The sequence below is a fragment of the Squalius cephalus genome (assembly GCF_949319135.1).
Source record: "Squalius cephalus genome assembly, chromosome: 7".
Lineage (NCBI taxonomy): Eukaryota > Metazoa > Chordata > Actinopteri > Cypriniformes > Leuciscidae > Squalius > Squalius cephalus.
This window is the reverse complement of record NC_137128.1, coordinates 21,076,771-21,096,252: the sequence shown is the minus strand read 5'-3', so window position 1 is coordinate 21,096,252 and position 19,482 is coordinate 21,076,771. Positions and strand designations below refer to the sequence as shown.

The window sequence follows — 19,482 nt, the reverse complement described above, 5'->3', positions numbered from 1 at the left end:
ACTTGGAGTTCATCGGAGTCACTTCAGGTGAAGACAGACTATTTCACATGAGCTTGATGATTAGGTCACTGTGAACAGCCACATTCTCAATTACAAAAGGGTGTGCACACTTATGCAGTTAAGTTTTAGGGTACGTTTACACAACAATATGCTTAAAACAGAAGTTCTTCCTTTGAGTTTTCTGCATACATTAACAAAACAATCCCCACTAAACGACTAAAATGCTGTATTCTGCTGCCAGGCCATTAGATGGCGATGAGACAAGACTGAACACGTAATACGCATGTGCGTGACGTCATTAGGCTTGTTCGACTTGAACCGGCGCTGCACATACCGATCGGTTTATGATATCAAAGTACCGCGAGAGCGATTCAAAAGCATAAGGAGCCATCTGCTCTCTAATCGCTCTCACGGTACTTTGATGTCATAAACCGATCGTGTAGCGCCGGATCAAGTCGAACAAGCCTAATGTCTTCAGAGATTCGCGTTTTTGTTGTTTACATGGAGGCCGTTTTCAAAAACTTGCACTTTTTCAAAGTTTGCGGTTTCAGGCACCCAAAACGCTGTTGTTGTGTAAATGAATGGCCAAAACGCATACATAGTTTTACGGTTTTAGTTGAAAATTTTTATCTTTTTTTTCTCTGCCATTTTGGTTTTTAGTGCCATTGCATAGTTTGTAAAAAATGAAACAAATAAATCCTCAGAACTTTTACACCATTAATGTCACAAAATAAAACGTGGCGCTTTTCTAAGCGGGTAAAAAGGATAACTATAATGTATGGCGGAATAGCACTTGGGAGCACTTCGACTCGGCGCAGTAAAAAGTCACGTTGGTTCTAATGACAGAAGTGAGAGGGAGAGGGGGAGAGGATTTTTCAGGAGTTTTCAGGAGGACTGCACCGAGTCGAAGTGCTCCCAACTTCAAGTGCTATTCCGCCATACATTATAGTTATCCTTTTTACCCGCTTAGAAAAGCGCCACGTTTTATTTTGTGTCACCATACTTGGTCGTGTAACTACTCGTGTAACTGTATTTAAATATGGAAAACGTGGAGGTGTTTGGTCGCTTCTAACTTCATCTCTGTTTGGATCCTAATGAAAGAACTGGGCTAAGCTAAGTGCTATCAAAGTGTCGCCGCGCGCCAGAGCGATTGAGTGCACGCACTGAGACGAGAGAGGTATGTATCAACTCGTCTTAGTTAAGGGAATAACATAGTTTAATATGAAAAAATGGTGGAGTGTTCCTTTAAAGATATAATGAACAACAAGCTATATTGGTAGGCTACTGAATATTAAACCAACCTTTAAGTTTTGTGATATTTTATTATTACTTTGAGGTTTTTTTTTTTGATGACACAAGTGTGTTTGTGATTCTCTTACCAGTTGCTGTCCTTTGGGACCCCATCCGGCATACTGCAGTGCGGTAGGCTGCACCTCATTAGGGGTCAGTTCCACTTTCTCTCTGTCAAAAAACAAACCATTCTCAAAACAAGAATAGCATGAATGCATGTGTGTTTGTTACTTTCCATTCATATTGTGATGCGATACCAGAGAAAGCCAAATGTGTATCTCATATCTGTTGGAATGACAGAGAGACTGTGAAAGTGTTTGTGTGTGTCTCATACTGAATGAGAAAGATGTGCATGTAGTGTACATGTTTAACCTATTTGAAGCCTAATTACCATAGTATCCTATACAATTATCGTGTTGATGTATTTCATGGGTCAAAATCTGAATTCACTAAAGGCTATGAGACATGAATCATTTAGATCGGGGAGACCAACCCTGAGGACAAATTATGTTTGCACAGACACGGCCAGCTCTGGGGAAATGGCACCATATCTTAGGAAACACACTAGGTGGCAGTGCTACCCACAATTCAGTTCTCTACAATGGCACTATCCTATCAAGCTCAGTGAGCTGAACCCTCATGACATTAGAGTTAGTGACAGTAGAAGCTAAAACCAGTGAGAATGTTGAAAGGATTCAGTCATAACAACCAGACTTACGGAGAATCAAGGCTGCAGATGATGTAATGGGCCATGAAGGAATACTGATAAAGCTGTGGAACAAAGAGAGCAGACGAGATGTCCTTTAGAAGCGCACACTGTGTCATTTCTTACAAAGAGATGTGATGCAACAGATATGAGACCTTAGTAACAAAATACAAGAGAATTTGAGAAACAAACAGCTAGATTCTTCACATTATAAATCAGAATATAAAGCAATTACCGGCACAATATTGTAGGGCAACAGCACATATTTTAGATCAGGAGACACTTGGTATTCGGTTGGTTTGTAGGATCCCTGAAACAAAAGGCTCTAAAGTTACTTTTCTTTACAAGTACAAAACATCTACAGAGCTGCATATTTTGCTGTTAATCAAAGCGGTAAGAACCTGGCTGTGGAAACTGTCAAACATCTTTTTCTCCACTAAAGTCTCGGTGGTATTTGTCAGCACGTTGTGCTTCAGCAGATCTCCCGTAAGGTTATGGTACAGTATTTCTGTGTCTATGAAGAGGAAGAAAAAAAACATTATCCTTGATGTACATAATATCCTATTAATGTACAGTCAGCCGTTCATATCACAAAATTAATCACGAAAGAGTGATTTAAGTGTTTTAGCAGTATGAATGTGTTTCTCTTGTGATAATGTCCAATCTAGTGTTAGATTGTATATATATTGTCACGTGCCAGGCCTTTTAGTCTAGGGGTAATAGCCAAAGCAGTAACAAATTTTGGAGAGAAAGAGCACAGGAACTTCTTGCCTCCAGCCCCAGTAACACACATTCGGAACGAATGAACTTAAACATAAGTTTCAGGAGGGAGCAAAGGCCAACACAACAAACAAAAAGGTGTCTAAGTTTTAACCATAACTTACATAAACAAAACAAAAAGAAAATAAATAACAAATGAACTTCCCTATCTCCCTGACTACACATAACCAGGACAAAAGCAGTTTCAAACAAAAATGGCACCCATGCACCTCCTACAATTTTCCTTAAAAGAAAATCTTAAATTCTGAACAAAGGAGTAAATCTTCAACTAAATTCACAATTGCACCAACGATTAGCACTAGGGATGGGCGTATCGATATGAAGTATCGATATATCGATACTGACATCGAGTATTGAAAGTATCGTATTTTGTTTATTTGACAAGAAATTTAATGCGTACAGTATGCATTGAATTGGATGAATAACCTATGTTAGTAAATAATTGTGTAGTAGAACTATTTCCCTGCTCATCTAAACACACAAATGCTACAAGTCAGAACCAATCAATCACAGAGTGTTCACACACTGCCGACAATGCATTCAAACAGGGCTGCGTTTCCCAAAAGTACTGTTCTATTCTGTAACTAATTTTAATATAAATCATACACTGTCAGAATAGAAAGGTTGCATTTTATGGGTGCAACAGCCTGTCTCTGGCAGTCCCTTAGGAAAATGAACATTACAGTGACCATAATCCAATTAGGCCTATAATATTTTATAGATTTCCATGGTTACCACTACAAGTAAACATTTTAACCACGTGTAAACAAAAATATAATCTTTCCAATTAAGGTGTTTTGAATGTTAAAATGCCTTTTGTTAAGTGGGTATCATTACCCATTTCAATTTAAGAATTTCTTTTAATTTAAAAGTTAAGAGGTATCAAATCAGTTTCGGCAATATTGGCCTTGAAAGAATCAGTATCATATCACCCATTCCTAATTAGCACATGTCAGCAACAGAACACAATAAAGTTCTCTGGAGTAGGAGAACAGGGGCATGTTCAAGTTCAAAACGGTGCGCAACGTTTTGCTACGGTTTCCGGGTTGAACGTCATGTTTCCTGGAAACGGCGTGCACCGGTGTGCAACGGGGTTTGAGACACGTTTTCTCTTGTTTGGTGGGTGTGTCAGAACTGCAGTCCAATCAGCAGCAACATGTACATAAAGCACGCGGTATTAAAGTGAACTCGCACAATGGGTTCAAGGAAAGTAATTTACAAATGTGTTCGATGCAGCTCGGTATAGGCTACGCAACAACTGAGGATATTAGAAGACATGTTTGTCGTAAGTTTTATTGTAAAAATATAGGATATCAACATGTAGTTGTTTATATTTTAGCTTCACTGCAATGACATTTGGTAGCCTATAGAAATAAACAATGGTATAAGTGCTTTTCCTAAAAATGAGAAAGAAAATACAGGGTATTAAAACAGTATGAACTACAAATAAAGTCAGTATGTGAGGCTAAATAGATGTGTCTGAATTAGGTGTGTGGTTACATTTCAGTTTCCACAAATCCCTTCACTCGATTGGGATGTTATCTTTTGTTCTGGGCGGCAAGTGCAGTAACTGTAACATCGGGCATATTTTGTAGTATTAAACACATATTTATACCGACTTCATCAGGCTCCGAAAATTCTTCACAAAGAACACAAAGAATGGCCTTCTCAGCTGCCATAGTTGCAACTCTTGCTTCATCAGAACAGTGTGTTCAACGCATCACCGTTTCTGTTTAAAAAACGTTGTGCAACGTTTTGTCGGGGCTGAACGCAGCCCAGAAGTCCATGTGCTGAACAGTGCTGGCCTAATATGCTGGCTTTCTCCTGGCTACAGCCAATCAGTGGAGCCGAGGTGATTGAGCAGCAAATCAGCAACAGGTGAACCCAATCACCTCCATGAGATTGGTAGAAGTAGACATGGGGGGAAAAAGAAAACAAATACACCACAACACATAGATAATCACAAATAAAATACGTCTCAGGACGTAACAATATATATACACTGCCCTTCAAAAGTGTGGGATCGGTAAGATTTTTTGTTTTTAAAAGAAGTCTCTTATGCTCACCAAGGCTGCATTTTTTTTATAAAAAATACACACACACACACACAATATTATTACAATTGAAAATATTTGAATGTTTTCTTGTCTTTTTGAATGTATTTTAAAATGCTATTTATTCCTGTGAAGCATCATTACTCCAGTCTTCAGTGTCACATGATCCTTCAGAAATCATATGATGATTTGCTGCTCAAGAAACATTTCTGATTATTATCAGAAAAAGTAAAAAAAAATGTAAATGTAAAAAAAATGTAAAAAAAAAAAAAAGAAACAAAGAAAGTTCAAAAGAACAGCATTTATCTGAAATAGAAAGCTTTTGTAACATTATAAACTACCATTTAAAAGTTTGGGGTCAGTAAGATTTTTTTTGGGGGGGGGGGGGATTTGAGAATTTATTGCTAAAGAAATCAATAGCAAGGATACATTAAATTGTTCAAAAGTTATAGTAAAGACATTTATTATGTTACAAAAGATTCTATTTCAAATAAATAGAACTTTTTATTCATCAAAGAATCATTCATGAAATTCTATTCATGAACAAAATTTACACGACTGTTTTGAAAATACAGTTTGTTTGAAAATAATAATGAATGTTTTTTTTGATCATCAAATCAACATATCAGAATGATTTCTGAAGGATCATGTGACACTGCGTCTGGAGTACTGATGCTAAAAATACAGCTTTGCATTACAGGAATAAATTACATTTTAAAATATATTCAAAGAGAAAACAGTTATTTTAAATTGTCATAATATTTAACAATATTACAGTTTTTTTTTTTTTTTTTTTGTGTGTGTTTTTAATCTTACCGATCCCGAATTTTTGAACGTCTGTGTGTGTGTGTGTGTGTGTGTATATATATATATATATTATTTGATTAATACCATTTTGAACTTTCTATTCATCAACAAATATTTAAAAATTTTTTTTATAAAATATTAAGCAGCACAGCTGTTCTAAACTGTAAGGGATAATGTAGCCTACATCCAGCCGGTGGTTCTCTCAAAATAACCCCCAACAGGGTGATGAGGTCTTGATCAGCCTAAAGGGGGGTTATTTTGAGAGAACCACCGGCTGGATGTACATTATCCCGCTTATAACACGGCTACTTGCCACATAAGTAAATAATTAGACACAAAATATTGAAATATTTTATTAGGTCTTTAAACGCAAAGCTTCTGTGGAGAGAGCCGCTTGCAACACAATGTTCAAACTAAACGGGCATTTAAGAGATACGGTGTGTACAGTCATTAATATCACTTATTGCACAGCATTTCGCCACATAAATAATTATGGGGATAAGATATATTGATTTCAGAAAACTGTTTTAAAATCGTACCTGTTTGTATCTCATAATCCAACAGTGTACAAAACAATAGTCACAAAATGGCAGCAAACAGTATAGGGTAAAGATTGAGATGAGAATGGACAACCACTTTTACTGTTGTATAATGGGTATAAAATGGCTTGGGTTCATTTTTATAATGCATATAAATGTATTCATTCATTTATTTTGAATAGCCTTTAAAACCTTTTTACAGCTCATTTTAAAGCATTGGTTCCTATTTTGTTATAAGGCAACTGTGTTCTTTTATTCAGGCTGTAAATGTTATACCTACCGCGGTAAACAAGTCTGCTACGGACCTGAATGCAGATAGCGCCCGCCTTGATAAATAATACAGACGAGTGATCGCTTTTAAAAAGGCTTGACGTGGAGTTGTGGAGCATGTCAGAGGGAGAATAATAGGCCTTTTTCTCCGAGGTAAACACAGCCTTAAATCAACAAATGCATTTTTTAGGAGCAGAATAACAAGACAAAAAAATTATGAATCAAAATGCAGATAAAAACATCTTTTGCATGGTTTACAAGGCACCTGGGCTGCACCGTTTTAACATAAACAAGGACAAACAAAGGACACCCCCATTCTCCATCCTCCCAAAAATTGGTTCAAATCTCACAGAAAAATTATTCAAGTGGCTAAAATAAGGTACCAACAAAAACCTAAGAATCAGAGACATAAACCAGAACAACCTCAGTGAGTAATATCTATGGTGATACTGTGCAAAAACAATAGCAAGCATACATGCTAGGGCAAAGTTTCTATTTTATTTTTAAGTTCAGTGTTTAAGTGATCATGTTTTTTTTTTTTTTTTACTTTTTATCACTTTTTATTTTCTCTTTCGGATTGACAAAACAGTACATTTATTCTCCAAACATAATTGTGTGATCAAGTTTTTTTTTTTTTTTTACTATTTTTGACTGTCAAAATGCCGGCGGATGGAAACAACAACAGCTACAGTGAGTTGTTCAAAATCTTTTTAGTAATCTCTGTGTACACAAACAATGTTCTCAATGCTCGAGTTCATGTGTAGAGCCCCATGTGATACTCCGAGCAAAGTTTCATGTTGTGTCGAGCCTTCTTAGTGTTTTAAAAATAGCGATTTTTGATGCTATCATAGAAGTGCCCCATGCACTCCCATTCAAAAGGCAATTTGACCGAAAACGTTTGGTCAAACTTAAAAGTGTCATTTCCAGTCTAATTATGCTTTTAAACGAAAGTTTGCCTCGGGTAAATTAACAAAGAGACCCTAGGTTGCATTTTGGCGAGAGTTACCCTTTAAATAGGTCATGCTAATATGACACTGGACAGTGTATTTGTACATGGAATAATACAATAACAAAAACAGAAAACATGCTAATGTGGATCAATGTGCCAAAGATTCACAGTCATGCTACTGAATTACAATGAGAAAGATCCCATTTTTGAGAGTTTGGGGAACAAGTGGAGTCCTTGGGGATGGGGGTTTGCCAGTTTTATAAGGTCATGCCAACCTCTGCTCTCATGGTTAATTGACCCATCTGTTGTACTGTCTTCAAAAGCCGACTTTTATAACAATCTGTACTTTTGGAAAATTATAAATGATATGCACTTGCTATGCTTTCTTAATTCTTACTAAACTTTGGTGTAGACACAGTTTTCACTCAGAAATTGTTATAAAAACACAAATACAAAGAAACGGCAAGTAACATTGAATTAAACATGAAATTTTGAAGTAGAGAAACTGTAATTGTATTTTCTTGTAAAAAAGTACTACTCTACAATACTCTTTGTTTGTTAACACTTTATTTTGATGGTCCACTTAACCCTTGGGCTGCATTATATATTTGACACCGTTGAGTGCGTTAAGGGACAAAAATGTCCACTCTAAACACTGCCATAAAACTATTATATATTATTATTTTTTTCCACTTTGACTGAGTTCAATATTTTAACCAGCATCAGTCCTCATCATACATACCACATATTTATTTAATTTCAGGATTTTAACCCTTTAAATTCCAGTTTTGGTGACGGTACCCTCAATTTTTATAAGAGGAAAAAACACAAAAATGTAATTATTTTCCATATAGTAAATGCAAATTGAAAACCTTGGCTTTGGATTATCACAGTCTTGAATATGTAAAAGATTAGCAGCAAAAAAAATTTTTGGTGCATTTTTATTTTTTGTGCTACATCAGATTAAAAAAAAAAAAAAAACATTCAGTGCATTAAGGGACAAAAATGTCCACTCTAAACACTGCCATAAAACTATTATATATTATTATTTTTTTCCACTTTGACTGAGTTCAATATTTTAACCAGCATCAGTCCTCATCATACATACCACATATTTATTCAATTTCAGGATTTTAACCCTTTAAATTCCAGTTTTGGTGACCGCACTTGTATAAACACCGATTTCTCACTTAGACTATTGCAAAACAAAGGTAGACTTTGTTTTGGATCCCTCGCAGATAGATCTTTGTGTTGCCGCAAGATGAAAGTTGTTATGTCTAAGGACTGACTGCATGGCTGTGCTTGTGCCTACGTTGTCCTATGTGAGAAATTATTAGTTACCTTTGAAACATAGACTGCTAAAAAACGAAGCCGTGTCAAAGGTTCATGTCTGTGCGTAAATTACGCAAGAATCAAACCGAAAGAAAACAATGCCGTGAGAAGCGCTTTCTCTCTCTCGTGCGCGCGCGCGCTCACACACACACAATCACACACACACACACACACACACACAGAGAGAGAGAGAGAGAGAGAGAGAGAGAGAGAGAGAGAGTAAAACATGACTTTCAGGATATTGTGATTTTTGTCACTCGCCTAAACACCATGCATTACGGCCCTACACACACACACACACACACACAATTTTTGTCAACGCAGACACACATCGCTCTCAGACATCCACACATACTCGGAAACATAATTTTTAGATCTTTGAACCATTCAAATCCTTCATGCACAGTCAAGTGCCCCTATAGTGGAAACCAGGAAAATAGCGTGCATTTCCCCCTATAGGGAATACACATGTAGTGACGTCATCTGGTAAAGACACTATATAATGCAAATATAATGCCTTTGCTTCAAAATGAAAGAATGTTTCAACATAAATCATGATTTATGTATTAATGACGGCCCCGGCTTTAAACGACGTTTTAATGGGTGTCAATGGGACTGAATGGTGCTATTTGTTCTACACCGTGTGTGTTATACATATTTTAATTTTTTTTTTCAAAATTTGTAAATTTATGCAAAAAGTCACAACTTTGCCAAATTACATACCATTGGCATTAAAACAGCCAAAATGGTCAAAGAAATAAAAATGAAAAGGACAAAAATGTCCCTAATGCAGCCTAAGGGTTAAGACTTTCTTCTAATTGTAAGCAACTTTGCAACTACGTACATGTCAACTAGCAGTCATTAGATTATTGAGTAGACTGTATTTGACATGTAGTTGCAAAGTTGCTTAAAGTTAGAATGTCTAAAGTTTGACCACCAAGTCTAAGCCTTTGTTTTATTTACTTATTTATTTAACTTAAAAAAAAATGTTTTATGGTGTACAGAGATCTACTATATAAAAAAGTATATATTTCAAAAACAAGTTACACTGTAGCTATAGTGGTAACTGGCAGCTAGTTTTTACTGGTCCAAGGTTGTATACCAGCTAAAAACTACTTAATCATATATAAAGGTCAAAACAGGTACCCATCAAGAAATCCCATTGAGCAAACAATTGATACCAGCATGTATCATCTAATGATCATAAAAAAAACAGTTTGAAACAGCTAAAAAACCATGCATCAACTTGGACCAGCTGGAAAAGCCTGCTTTGACCAGAATTTTTAGCAGGTTTGCTGTACAATCTACAGCAATGAAAAGAAATACATAGCCCTATCCAAGTTTTACAGTCAATAAAAGGCAATAAAGTGACACAGAGTCTGCAGTCATTTGTTTTAAGTGTTTGGTGAAAACCCAGAGCCTCTAAACCAACTTGAAAAAAATCAAGACTGAACAAAGGAAGAAAAGAATATGCAATGCTAGGTAAGAATATATCTCCACACCTGTCCATATTAAATGGGGATTTTCATCTGAAGTACCACAGAGATTACATTCGATCAGTATGAAGCTTTAGATGCAGATCCTGATGCTATTTCTCTCTGTTGTTATAAGATGATGAAAAAAGTGACTGCATCCACCCACAGCTCTAGCAGTCGAACGAGAGGGAGTAAAACTCAACTGCCACTCACCGCTAAGCCATGTTGCCTTAGGGTCGTGTGCCTGGAGCTTTCCATTGAAGATATCCTCAATCGTGACTTTCTTTTTGGAGCCCAGACTGCCATCATCACCTGTGAGCAGAAGATTTGGACAATGTTACAAGAGCAGACTAGAAAAGGAAAGTTTGTCAAGACAAACTGCTGGACAAAGTTTAAAATGGCACAAATTCTTGAAAGGTTATAGTTTGAAGGTTACACAGGCTTTATACAAACAGACAGCTATTCTATTCCATGTTTTTTTTTTTTTTTTTTTAAAAGCACTTCTAATTATATTTAATCATTGAAGTATATATTTAAAAAAAAAAACTACTTGCAGATATAATATTAATGAAGTATTTAGAGTATACTTTCAGGACGGTTTATTAACACACTTAGGTACACTTTTAAAAAGAGCTTTGTAGTAATGTTTTTAATGTTGTTTATATGTATATGTGGTGTTTTTAATATGTTTTAAGACAAACCATGTGCAAATTCATAAGTAAACACCATTGCTGAGTATTTTCTTTTTAAAACTTAGACAACTTAAAAACTTAAAACAACATTGTTTGAAATTTTGTAACATTAGCAACATTTTTAGCTGTCTGATAACAAAAAGCTAATCATATTAGTTACCGTTATGTGTCCGACGTTGTGAAGAGCGATACCATTGTGCAGCGTTTACCTCAGTAAGTTGGCCCAGTGAATCTGTGAGCTGGCATGAGTGAGTGGAGGCGGGGCTAATTAGCATATTCATTGTTCCGCGTATATTAAATGAAGGAAGGGTATAGAGTTACATTCAAACTATTTTAAGGCATGAAGAATTTTTTTATAGGAAACATTTTTTAAATATGTAATTTTGGTGATCAAAGATGAGTTTTAAGGGATAAAATTATTTAATGTCAATTTAAACTATAATCCATTTTCATTTAATTGGAATTATCAAACAAATAAGTGTCTGAAAACATTACGTTCAGGACTCAAGTATGTTCTTAAAGGGGACATGTCATGAAAATCTGACTTTTCCATGTTTGGGTGCTATAATAATCCCCGGTGCATCTACCAACCCAGAAAACGTGAAAAGTGACAAGCCAGTAACTTTGTTTTGGTAAGCCTTTCTCTGCAAGCCTGTCAAAAAATAAGCCATCAGACTTCGCTCCCCTTCTGACGTACTGTAGGAAAGGGATCTTATTATAATATTACCACCCCTTAATCTGCACGTTTACAGCCACAGTGGCGACATTTGGTTTCAGCAAGCGACAACAGTGTAACAGTTCTAACGCAATGGCAAAAGTTCGAGCAAAACATGCAAACTGTTCTGTCTTTGCTGCACAGACGAGCACAGAATACGATTTGACCAAAAAATGTCACAGCTGTCTTATAAAGACCTTAGGGAACTGTGTCAACTTGTATAAAAGTTAAACATGACGGTACATGCAAGTCGATGAGATGAATCAATGTAACCACAACAACTACATGCATGTATCCACTAACCATTCAGAAACGTCCAGGTGCGTCTAAAAGTTGCAAACTTCCTGAGTCTCTCTGTAAGGCTGCACTCCTCTACTGGTTATTTCTGAGATTTTGGATGAGTGAGATTATTGGCTTGTTTTGTTATTGCCGGAATATCCGAAGCTCGTGTAAAGGATCGGCCTTCTTCTGAACAGGGGCGGATCAGCAGCTCATTTGCATTTAAAGGGACACACAAACGGTGCGTTTTTGCTCACACCCAAAAAGGGGCAAATTTGACGAGCTATAATAAATGATCTGGGGGGTGAAATTGAAATTGACACATCCAGGGGACACCATAGATTTATATTACATCTTGTGAAAAGGGGCTTAATATGTCACCTTTAAGTATATTATGTCTGTAATAATAAGTACTCTTTTTAAAAGTAAAGTGAACTTTTTCACAAGGGAACATATCTTCATAGATGGATAGATTTTAATGTTCAAACTTCAAAATTTGAAAGTAACTCTGGAATTTGTATTATAAACCGTCTCAGTCAGATCCCGCAAGACCATAAAAAATAAATAAATAAACAAACAAATAGGTGGAAAATAACAGGGTTTTTTTTCAATGTATGCATAGCTCCCATTATATTGTCTGGCTTCTTGTCCCGTGAGACCTGGCTTCAGCAAACAACTCCCTCGCTAGTCTACAGGTCCACGACCAATTACTACAGCTGACACGACGTGGAGGGCGAGACTGGGGATCCCTAGTGTGTCTCATTCTATTTGGAGCTCTATTGATCTGCACACATTGATCTAATCAGACAGAGTTTTTTGTTTTCCTCACCCACATTGTTTGTCTCCCTACCTAACAAGTATCTATTCAGAAGGAGTTTAACACTTTGCAACTGAACTCAAGGAGTACAAGCAAGAAAGGCATCATACAGATTACAGCTTTAAAATTTGCTTTAGTTTTATGGGCCTTTTTTGGATATTTTTCTGCGAGCACCACTGAATCGTATGGAAGTAAAATAATGTCAAATGTTTTTGAAACAAAAAGCCTGTTGAATTGCACTACTTGAAAAAAAAATAGGCATTGCATTAACCATGCTTGTCTTCGTCAACAACACGCGCGTTTGCACCACCTGCTGGTGAGGTTGACTAATAGCCGATGGAGAGTATCTCGGTAATCTACTGCTTTTCCTGCAGTTCCTTTGAATTTACTGTCGAATTTGAACCACTGAATTTGTGGAAGCGAATTTGCAAAGCGAAATAAAATGGACCGAAAATTGCCTGTTGAATATTATAGGTTGTATTTTTAAACAGTTTGAATATTTTGGAAGTGAAATATGAAAGGTGAATATGGATTATTGAATTTTTAATAATGAAAATGTGTTTGAAATGTTTTTAATTGAAATATTCACAGCTTAAATATTCAACCATGTTGAATTTCAGGCCATAAAAATGCAAGCCCTAAAAATACAATGCATTAAAATGCAAGCATGTTTAATGCAATGCCTTTTTTTTTTTCAAGTAGTGCAATTCAACAGGCTTTTTGTTTCAAAAACATTTGACATTATTTTACTTCCATAGAATCGCCTTCACCCTCAATTAGGAGAGTTACTGTAAAAATGAGCTCACTCATTTCTTGAGGCTACTCCCAATTTAGGCTCTCCGACAGTTGATACGTGTTTGCATACATCCTCTGTCACTGGTGTTTGAAGAAAAAAAATACTTAACTGAACTCTGGGGAAAAACGATGGCCCACTTTCCTTTTGATGAAATACAGTCATAATTATACATGCTATACTAATTACCCTGGAAAATCATCATAATTGATCCTCCAACTTTGAGGAATATTTTGGCTGCAGCAGCTGCTTGGCATCTCTGTCTCTCATGCTTTAACAACACAGTTTTTCACTGGTACTAAGAAAAACAATACTAGATAAACAATACCAGAAGTTCAAGTTAAATTATTCAAATCCAGTCACCCTAAGGAAAATTATTGCTCATGGGTTGCTCTTTCATAGCTTTGGAGACTTCTCAGTTATGTTTATCTTTAGTTAAGCATCAGCTTTATCAAAAACAAAAACAGAATTAAATGAGCCAATTGTTGACATACAGTATGAGCGCAGTTTGTGGCATTGTTGAGAGGTCTCTTCTCAAACTCTAAAAGCAACGTTTCCCAACTTTTTTTTACTCCAAACACTCCAAAGGCCCCAAAGATATTTCTGTTACTGTAATGACAAGCTACTCATTTATAAACTTTTTATTTTTATTTACAGAAAATAGGAGTAATATTATGTGATGTTTTGCCAAATGCTTCAAGACTAAAAATATTACAGTTTAAAAATGTATGCTCAATAAGATTTTAGCGTAACTTACATTATAGTCACATTATTGATTGGAGGGATAGCTTTGGTCTAAACTAGTACCCAAAACAGATTACTAAAAGAAAATATGAAATTGCACAGACCTACACATATGTACTAGCATAATGAGCATTTTACCAATAGAGTTTATGATATGAGAGGAATATAAAGATCTAATAAATGCAGTTTTATGTATAGAAATACTCAGGTCAGGAGTGTCAACACATCCGCATTTTGGTTACATATTAGACTTGTAATGTTGTATTAATTATTGCATTATTACATCTCTTACTTGGTGTGAGTAGAATGACGGAGGTGACGATCAGAGAGCAGATGACCAGGATGACCAGCAGGGCGATGGCGATTCCTTTCCAGTTCCTCTGGGGAGGGCTACTCCCAACCAGCTCCTGAAAGCACAAGCACAGACATTTAATGGCAAAGCAACTGAATTTTCATTGTTAGAATTCTCTTGAAAATAAAGGTTCTTTATTTGCATCTATGAGCCAGGTCACACTGCACCGACAGACGCTGACCAACGTCCACAATTACAAGATTACAGTACATCACATCACAGACATTCCACGACACGACAAACATTGATTCAACATGTTCAATTGAAGAAAACGAAGAGCCGACCAATGGCAACAGACGGTGACGGGTAACCATCCGCCAAGTCGCCATTTGTCGGTGCAGTGTGAATCGGGCTCAAGGTTCCATTAGGAACCTTTAACATCCATGGAACCTTTCCATTGCACAAAAGGTTCTTTATAGAGGAAAGAGGTTCTTCAGATTATTAAAATGTTTTTTACACTAAGGAAAAAATGTTTATTTTAGGAACTGTTCACTGAAAGGTTCTTTGAGGAACCCAAAAACGTTCTTCTTATGGCATCTCTGTGAAAACCCCCTTTTGGAACCTGTAGCACTGTCTGCAAAAGACCAGACAACTATCCCATCCCAAGCCCCTTAAACCATCACAAATCAACAAGGGAATTTCCTTAATTAATATATTTAATTAAAAACAATAATTATTTGTAAAATACATCTAAGAAAAAGACATGATACAATAATAAAATAAAATTCACAATACAATACAATAATGAAATAAATACATATTTACTTTACCATTTTTTACTTTTCTTTTAAATAATGACAATATGTATGTGATGTGCTCATACAACTTAAAGGGGTGGTTGATTATGATTTCACTTTTTTAACTTTAGTTTGTGTGTAATGTTGCTGTTTGAGCATAAACAACATCTGCAAAGTTACAACGCTCAAAGTTCAAAGCAAAGGGAGATATTTGCTTTTAAAGAAATAGCTTTTTAAGGACTACAACAAACGGCCTTCCAGGTTAGTGACATCACCAACCCTAGAATTTACATAAACCCCGCCCCCGGAACACGATTTATAGATGATCAAGATAGAATATGCTAATCAAAGACTAGAAGATAACTACAAATAAGCTACATAAATTCATCAACTAACCATACAGAAATGTCCTGTTGCTTTCTACATGTTGTCACTTCTTGAGGCTCTCCATCATTGTCTGACTCCGGTTTGAACATTTTCAGTGCATGTCTGTGTGAGGTAAAAGGACACAAGCTCTTGAAGCGCCGCCCTCTGTGCCGGGAGCAGCAGCTCATTTGCATTTAAAGAAACAGACACAAAATGGAGCGTTTTTGCTCACCCTCAAAAAGTGACAATTTTAACATGCTATATAAAAATATCTGTGGGGTATTTTGAGCTAAAACTTCAAAAAGACTTATTTTACATCTTGTGAAAAGGGCATTATACCAGCCCTTTAATTAAAGCAATTTAGATATGTTGATGAGCCAAAACATTACGACCAGTCACAGGTGAAGAGAATATTGTTGATCATCTCCTAACAAGGCCACATATTAGGGGCTGAGTAGATTAGATAGTAAGCAAACAATCAGTTCTCATGATCAACGTGTTGGATGCAGGAGAAATGGGCAGGAATAAAGATCTGAGAGACTTTGACAAGGGCCAAATTGTTATGGCAAGGTATCTCTGAAATGGCAAGGCTTGAGGGTTTTTCCCAGTCAGCAGTGGTGCGAATTTACCAACAGTGTCCGAGGAGGGACAAACCACAAACCAGTGACAGGGTGTTGGGTGTCTAAATTAGCTACAATATGAAATTAGAATTTTCACTTAACATAAAACAAAAAACATTTTGTCAGTCAATGTTTCATTTAGTTTACTAGAACACCTAGAAGACCTTAAAGGGATAGTTCACCCAAAAATGAAAATTCTGTCAGTAATTACTCACCCGCATGTTGTTCCAACCCCGTAAGACCTTCGTTCATCTTCGGAACACAAATTAAGATATTTTTGATTAAATCTGAGAGTTGTCTCACTCCTCCATAGGCTTCTAAGGGACTGAAACTTGCTCCTCCTTCTCTCTGGGCCTCGGGTCTTTTCACGTAGTGTTTAAGCGTAGCGCGTCTGTGTTGTACGTCACCACGTATCACACATGACCAGCGTCGGCCAATAGTGAGCCTACGTGGTGACGTGCAACACAGACGCGCTACGCTTAAACACTACGTGAAAAGACCAGAGGCCCAGAGAGAAGGAAATGAAAAGTGGAATAAAGTCGTTATTTTTGCGCACAAAAAGTATTCTCGTCGCTTTATAAACTTAAGATCGAGCCACTGGAGTCACTTGGACTATATTAACGATGTCTTTAATACATTTTCTGGGCCAGCAAGTTTCAGTCCCTTAGAAGCCTATGGAGGAGTTAGACAACTCTCAGATTTAATCAAAAATATCTTAATTTGTGTTCCGAAGATGAACGAATGTCTTACGGGGTTGGAACAACATGAGGGTGAGTAATTACTGACAGAATTTTCATTTTTGGGTGAACTATCCCTTTAATGTTTATTGCTGTCTTTCTAAAATATGCATCATATTTTCTGACATGTACTAAAAATAAACACCAGAAGAAATATTAAAACCTAAAATCATGTCTGCTAGCTAGTATGTTTTCTGCACATCAACACTAATCAAAATACCATTTTACTTTTTTATTTCTATGGAGTTTTTTTTTTTTTTTTTTTGCTTTTAGACAAACCGAACAAAAGAGGTTTAAACCCGAAAACCATGACTTTTTGATTAGACCAATATAAAAATGAACTTTAAATAAATGACACAGTTGTTTGTTTCACATCTTTCAGTGTGGTAAAAATCACTGTAACACACCATAACCACACCTTATTCCTTTACTGTGCCTATGCACGAATTCGTGTGTAAATAAATCATGATTCATCAGTAACTTTTGTACTAAAATTTGTTCTAAATTTACAACAACAAAAAAAAGAAAAAGAAAAAAAGAAGTAGGAACCCCCGAAAGCATACATGCACAAAAATTAGATACGGGTGGTTTTATAAATGTGAAATAATTCAAGGAAATTATTATTGAATGAGACCCACTGATTGTCTTGCTTTAATGTCTAAGAGTGGGTTTGTAAATTATGCCTTTGGCTTATTTCAAAAACAAGAAAACTTTAACACACAGCAGTTTGCTTTAATTACAATACGCAATACCACCATTTCATCTGATCCCAATGAAGTAAAAAATATGATGCGCTCAAACGCCTCTCTATCTAGTGCTCAATTAAAGCAGCCCATTGCTATGGGAACATTTGCAAAACTACTGAAACTGAAACAGCACCTCTATTGAAATGCCATTACAGCAGTGATGATAATAATGCAGATGCATTGAGAAAAGTCAAGCCACAAACATACAGCAATTGGAAGTCAACACACCATTACACTATATTGCTGAAATCTATATTTGTCCAAATAAAGATCAATTGCTATAGTGTTTTTTTTGCTAAACTGACTTTCCTAAAGGCAGTAGTGATTCCTTTCCTGAGCCTAAAATCAAATCAAAGTATAATCCATGAGGCTTGAGTGAGGTGGTCACCTCAAATGAAACAGGGTCTATATGGTCTATTAAAATGATAATATTGTGCTGGCAGGGATTGCATTAATATATGCTAAACCCCTTAGCTGTACACAGGGCCACGTGGAATGTGCAGAAAACTCAGACAATATTATATGTTATATTATAAACATTTAAGCTATTTTATTTATACTTTCAGCAACCAATAAGAGCATAGTACTCTCAACCACATTTTCTAACAGGCTTAAACATCATCACGGCTTCGGCACAGTTTGATTAATGGTTTTCCATGACTTTTCAGTCACTTTTCCAGTATGTTTCTGAACTTTCTGATTTTTTTTTCAAATATGAATAATATTTTAGTCAAACTATGTTAAACTCCAAATGTTTTTTTTATGTCTTTTAATTTTCTTAATTTTTAAAACTTGAATTTGAATTTAGAAATTAGACATATAGTGGAGAGGCTAAGTGATATAATCGTTCAGTTTATGATACAAGCGTGAAAATTGGCATGAGCAGTCTCCATGGGTCACTTGACAAGAAAATTGTCTGAGCCACTTGAAATTTCAAGATTTTTCATTTTTCAAGATGGCCGACACCTTAGTGGAGCAGTTAAGTGATATAGTGGTTTATTTGGTGATACAAGCATGAAAATTGGCATGAGCAGTCTCTGATGGTCACTAGACAATAAGCCACCTACAGCTACTTGAAATTTCAAGATGGTGGCCATTTTTCAAGATGGCCACCACCTTAGTGGAGCAATTAGGTTCATGGCAATTTTCATGCTTGTATCACCAACTAAATGATTTCTTAAGCCCACTAAGGTGGTGGCCATCTTGAAAAATGGCCACCATCTTGAAATTTCAAGTAGCTGTAGGTGGCTTATTGTCAAGTGACCCACAGAGACTGCTCATGCCAATTTTCATGCTTGAATCACCAAATAAACCACTATATCACTTAACTGCTCCACTAAGGTGTCGGCCATCTTGAAAAATTGCCGCCATCTTGAAATTTCAAGTGGCTCGGACAATTTTCTTGTCAAGTGACCCATGGAGACTGCTCATGCCAATTTTCACGCTTGTATCATGAACTGAACGATTCTGCCAAACATAAGCACTTAGCCGCTCCACTAATATGCCCATCACAGAAGAAGTGTATTCAAGTTGGTTATGTATGAATTAGCTATTTTAATGAATAAATAAAAAGATTTTAAAACTCAATTGCTAAAAAGTGAAAGTTAAGACATTTATAATGTTTTATGGACATTATAGATTTTAAAATGTTTATTTCAAATAAATGCTGTTATTTTGAACGT

General features: G+C 36.1%; 1 protein-coding gene across 5 annotated transcripts in view; it reads right to left on the bottom strand.

Moving 5' to 3' along the window:
* Positions 1–19,482, bottom strand: part of dpp6b (dipeptidyl-peptidase 6b) — a 142,926-nt gene that overhangs the window by 26,665 nt on the left and 96,779 nt on the right. For all 5 annotated transcript variants that reach the window (XM_079876363.1, XM_079876364.1, XM_079876362.1 and 2 more), the window contains 6 exons: positions 14,535–14,649; positions 10,416–10,514; positions 2,398–2,510; positions 2,232–2,306; positions 2,009–2,061; positions 1,380–1,461 (listed from right to left, as the gene is read on the bottom strand). In XM_079876363.1, coding sequence (XP_079732489.1) covers positions 1,380–1,461; positions 2,009–2,061; positions 2,232–2,306; positions 2,398–2,510; positions 10,416–10,514; positions 14,535–14,649 — 537 coding nt within the window. The remainder of the gene's footprint in view (positions 1–1,379; positions 1,462–2,008; positions 2,062–2,231; positions 2,307–2,397; positions 2,511–10,415; positions 10,515–14,534; positions 14,650–19,482) is intronic.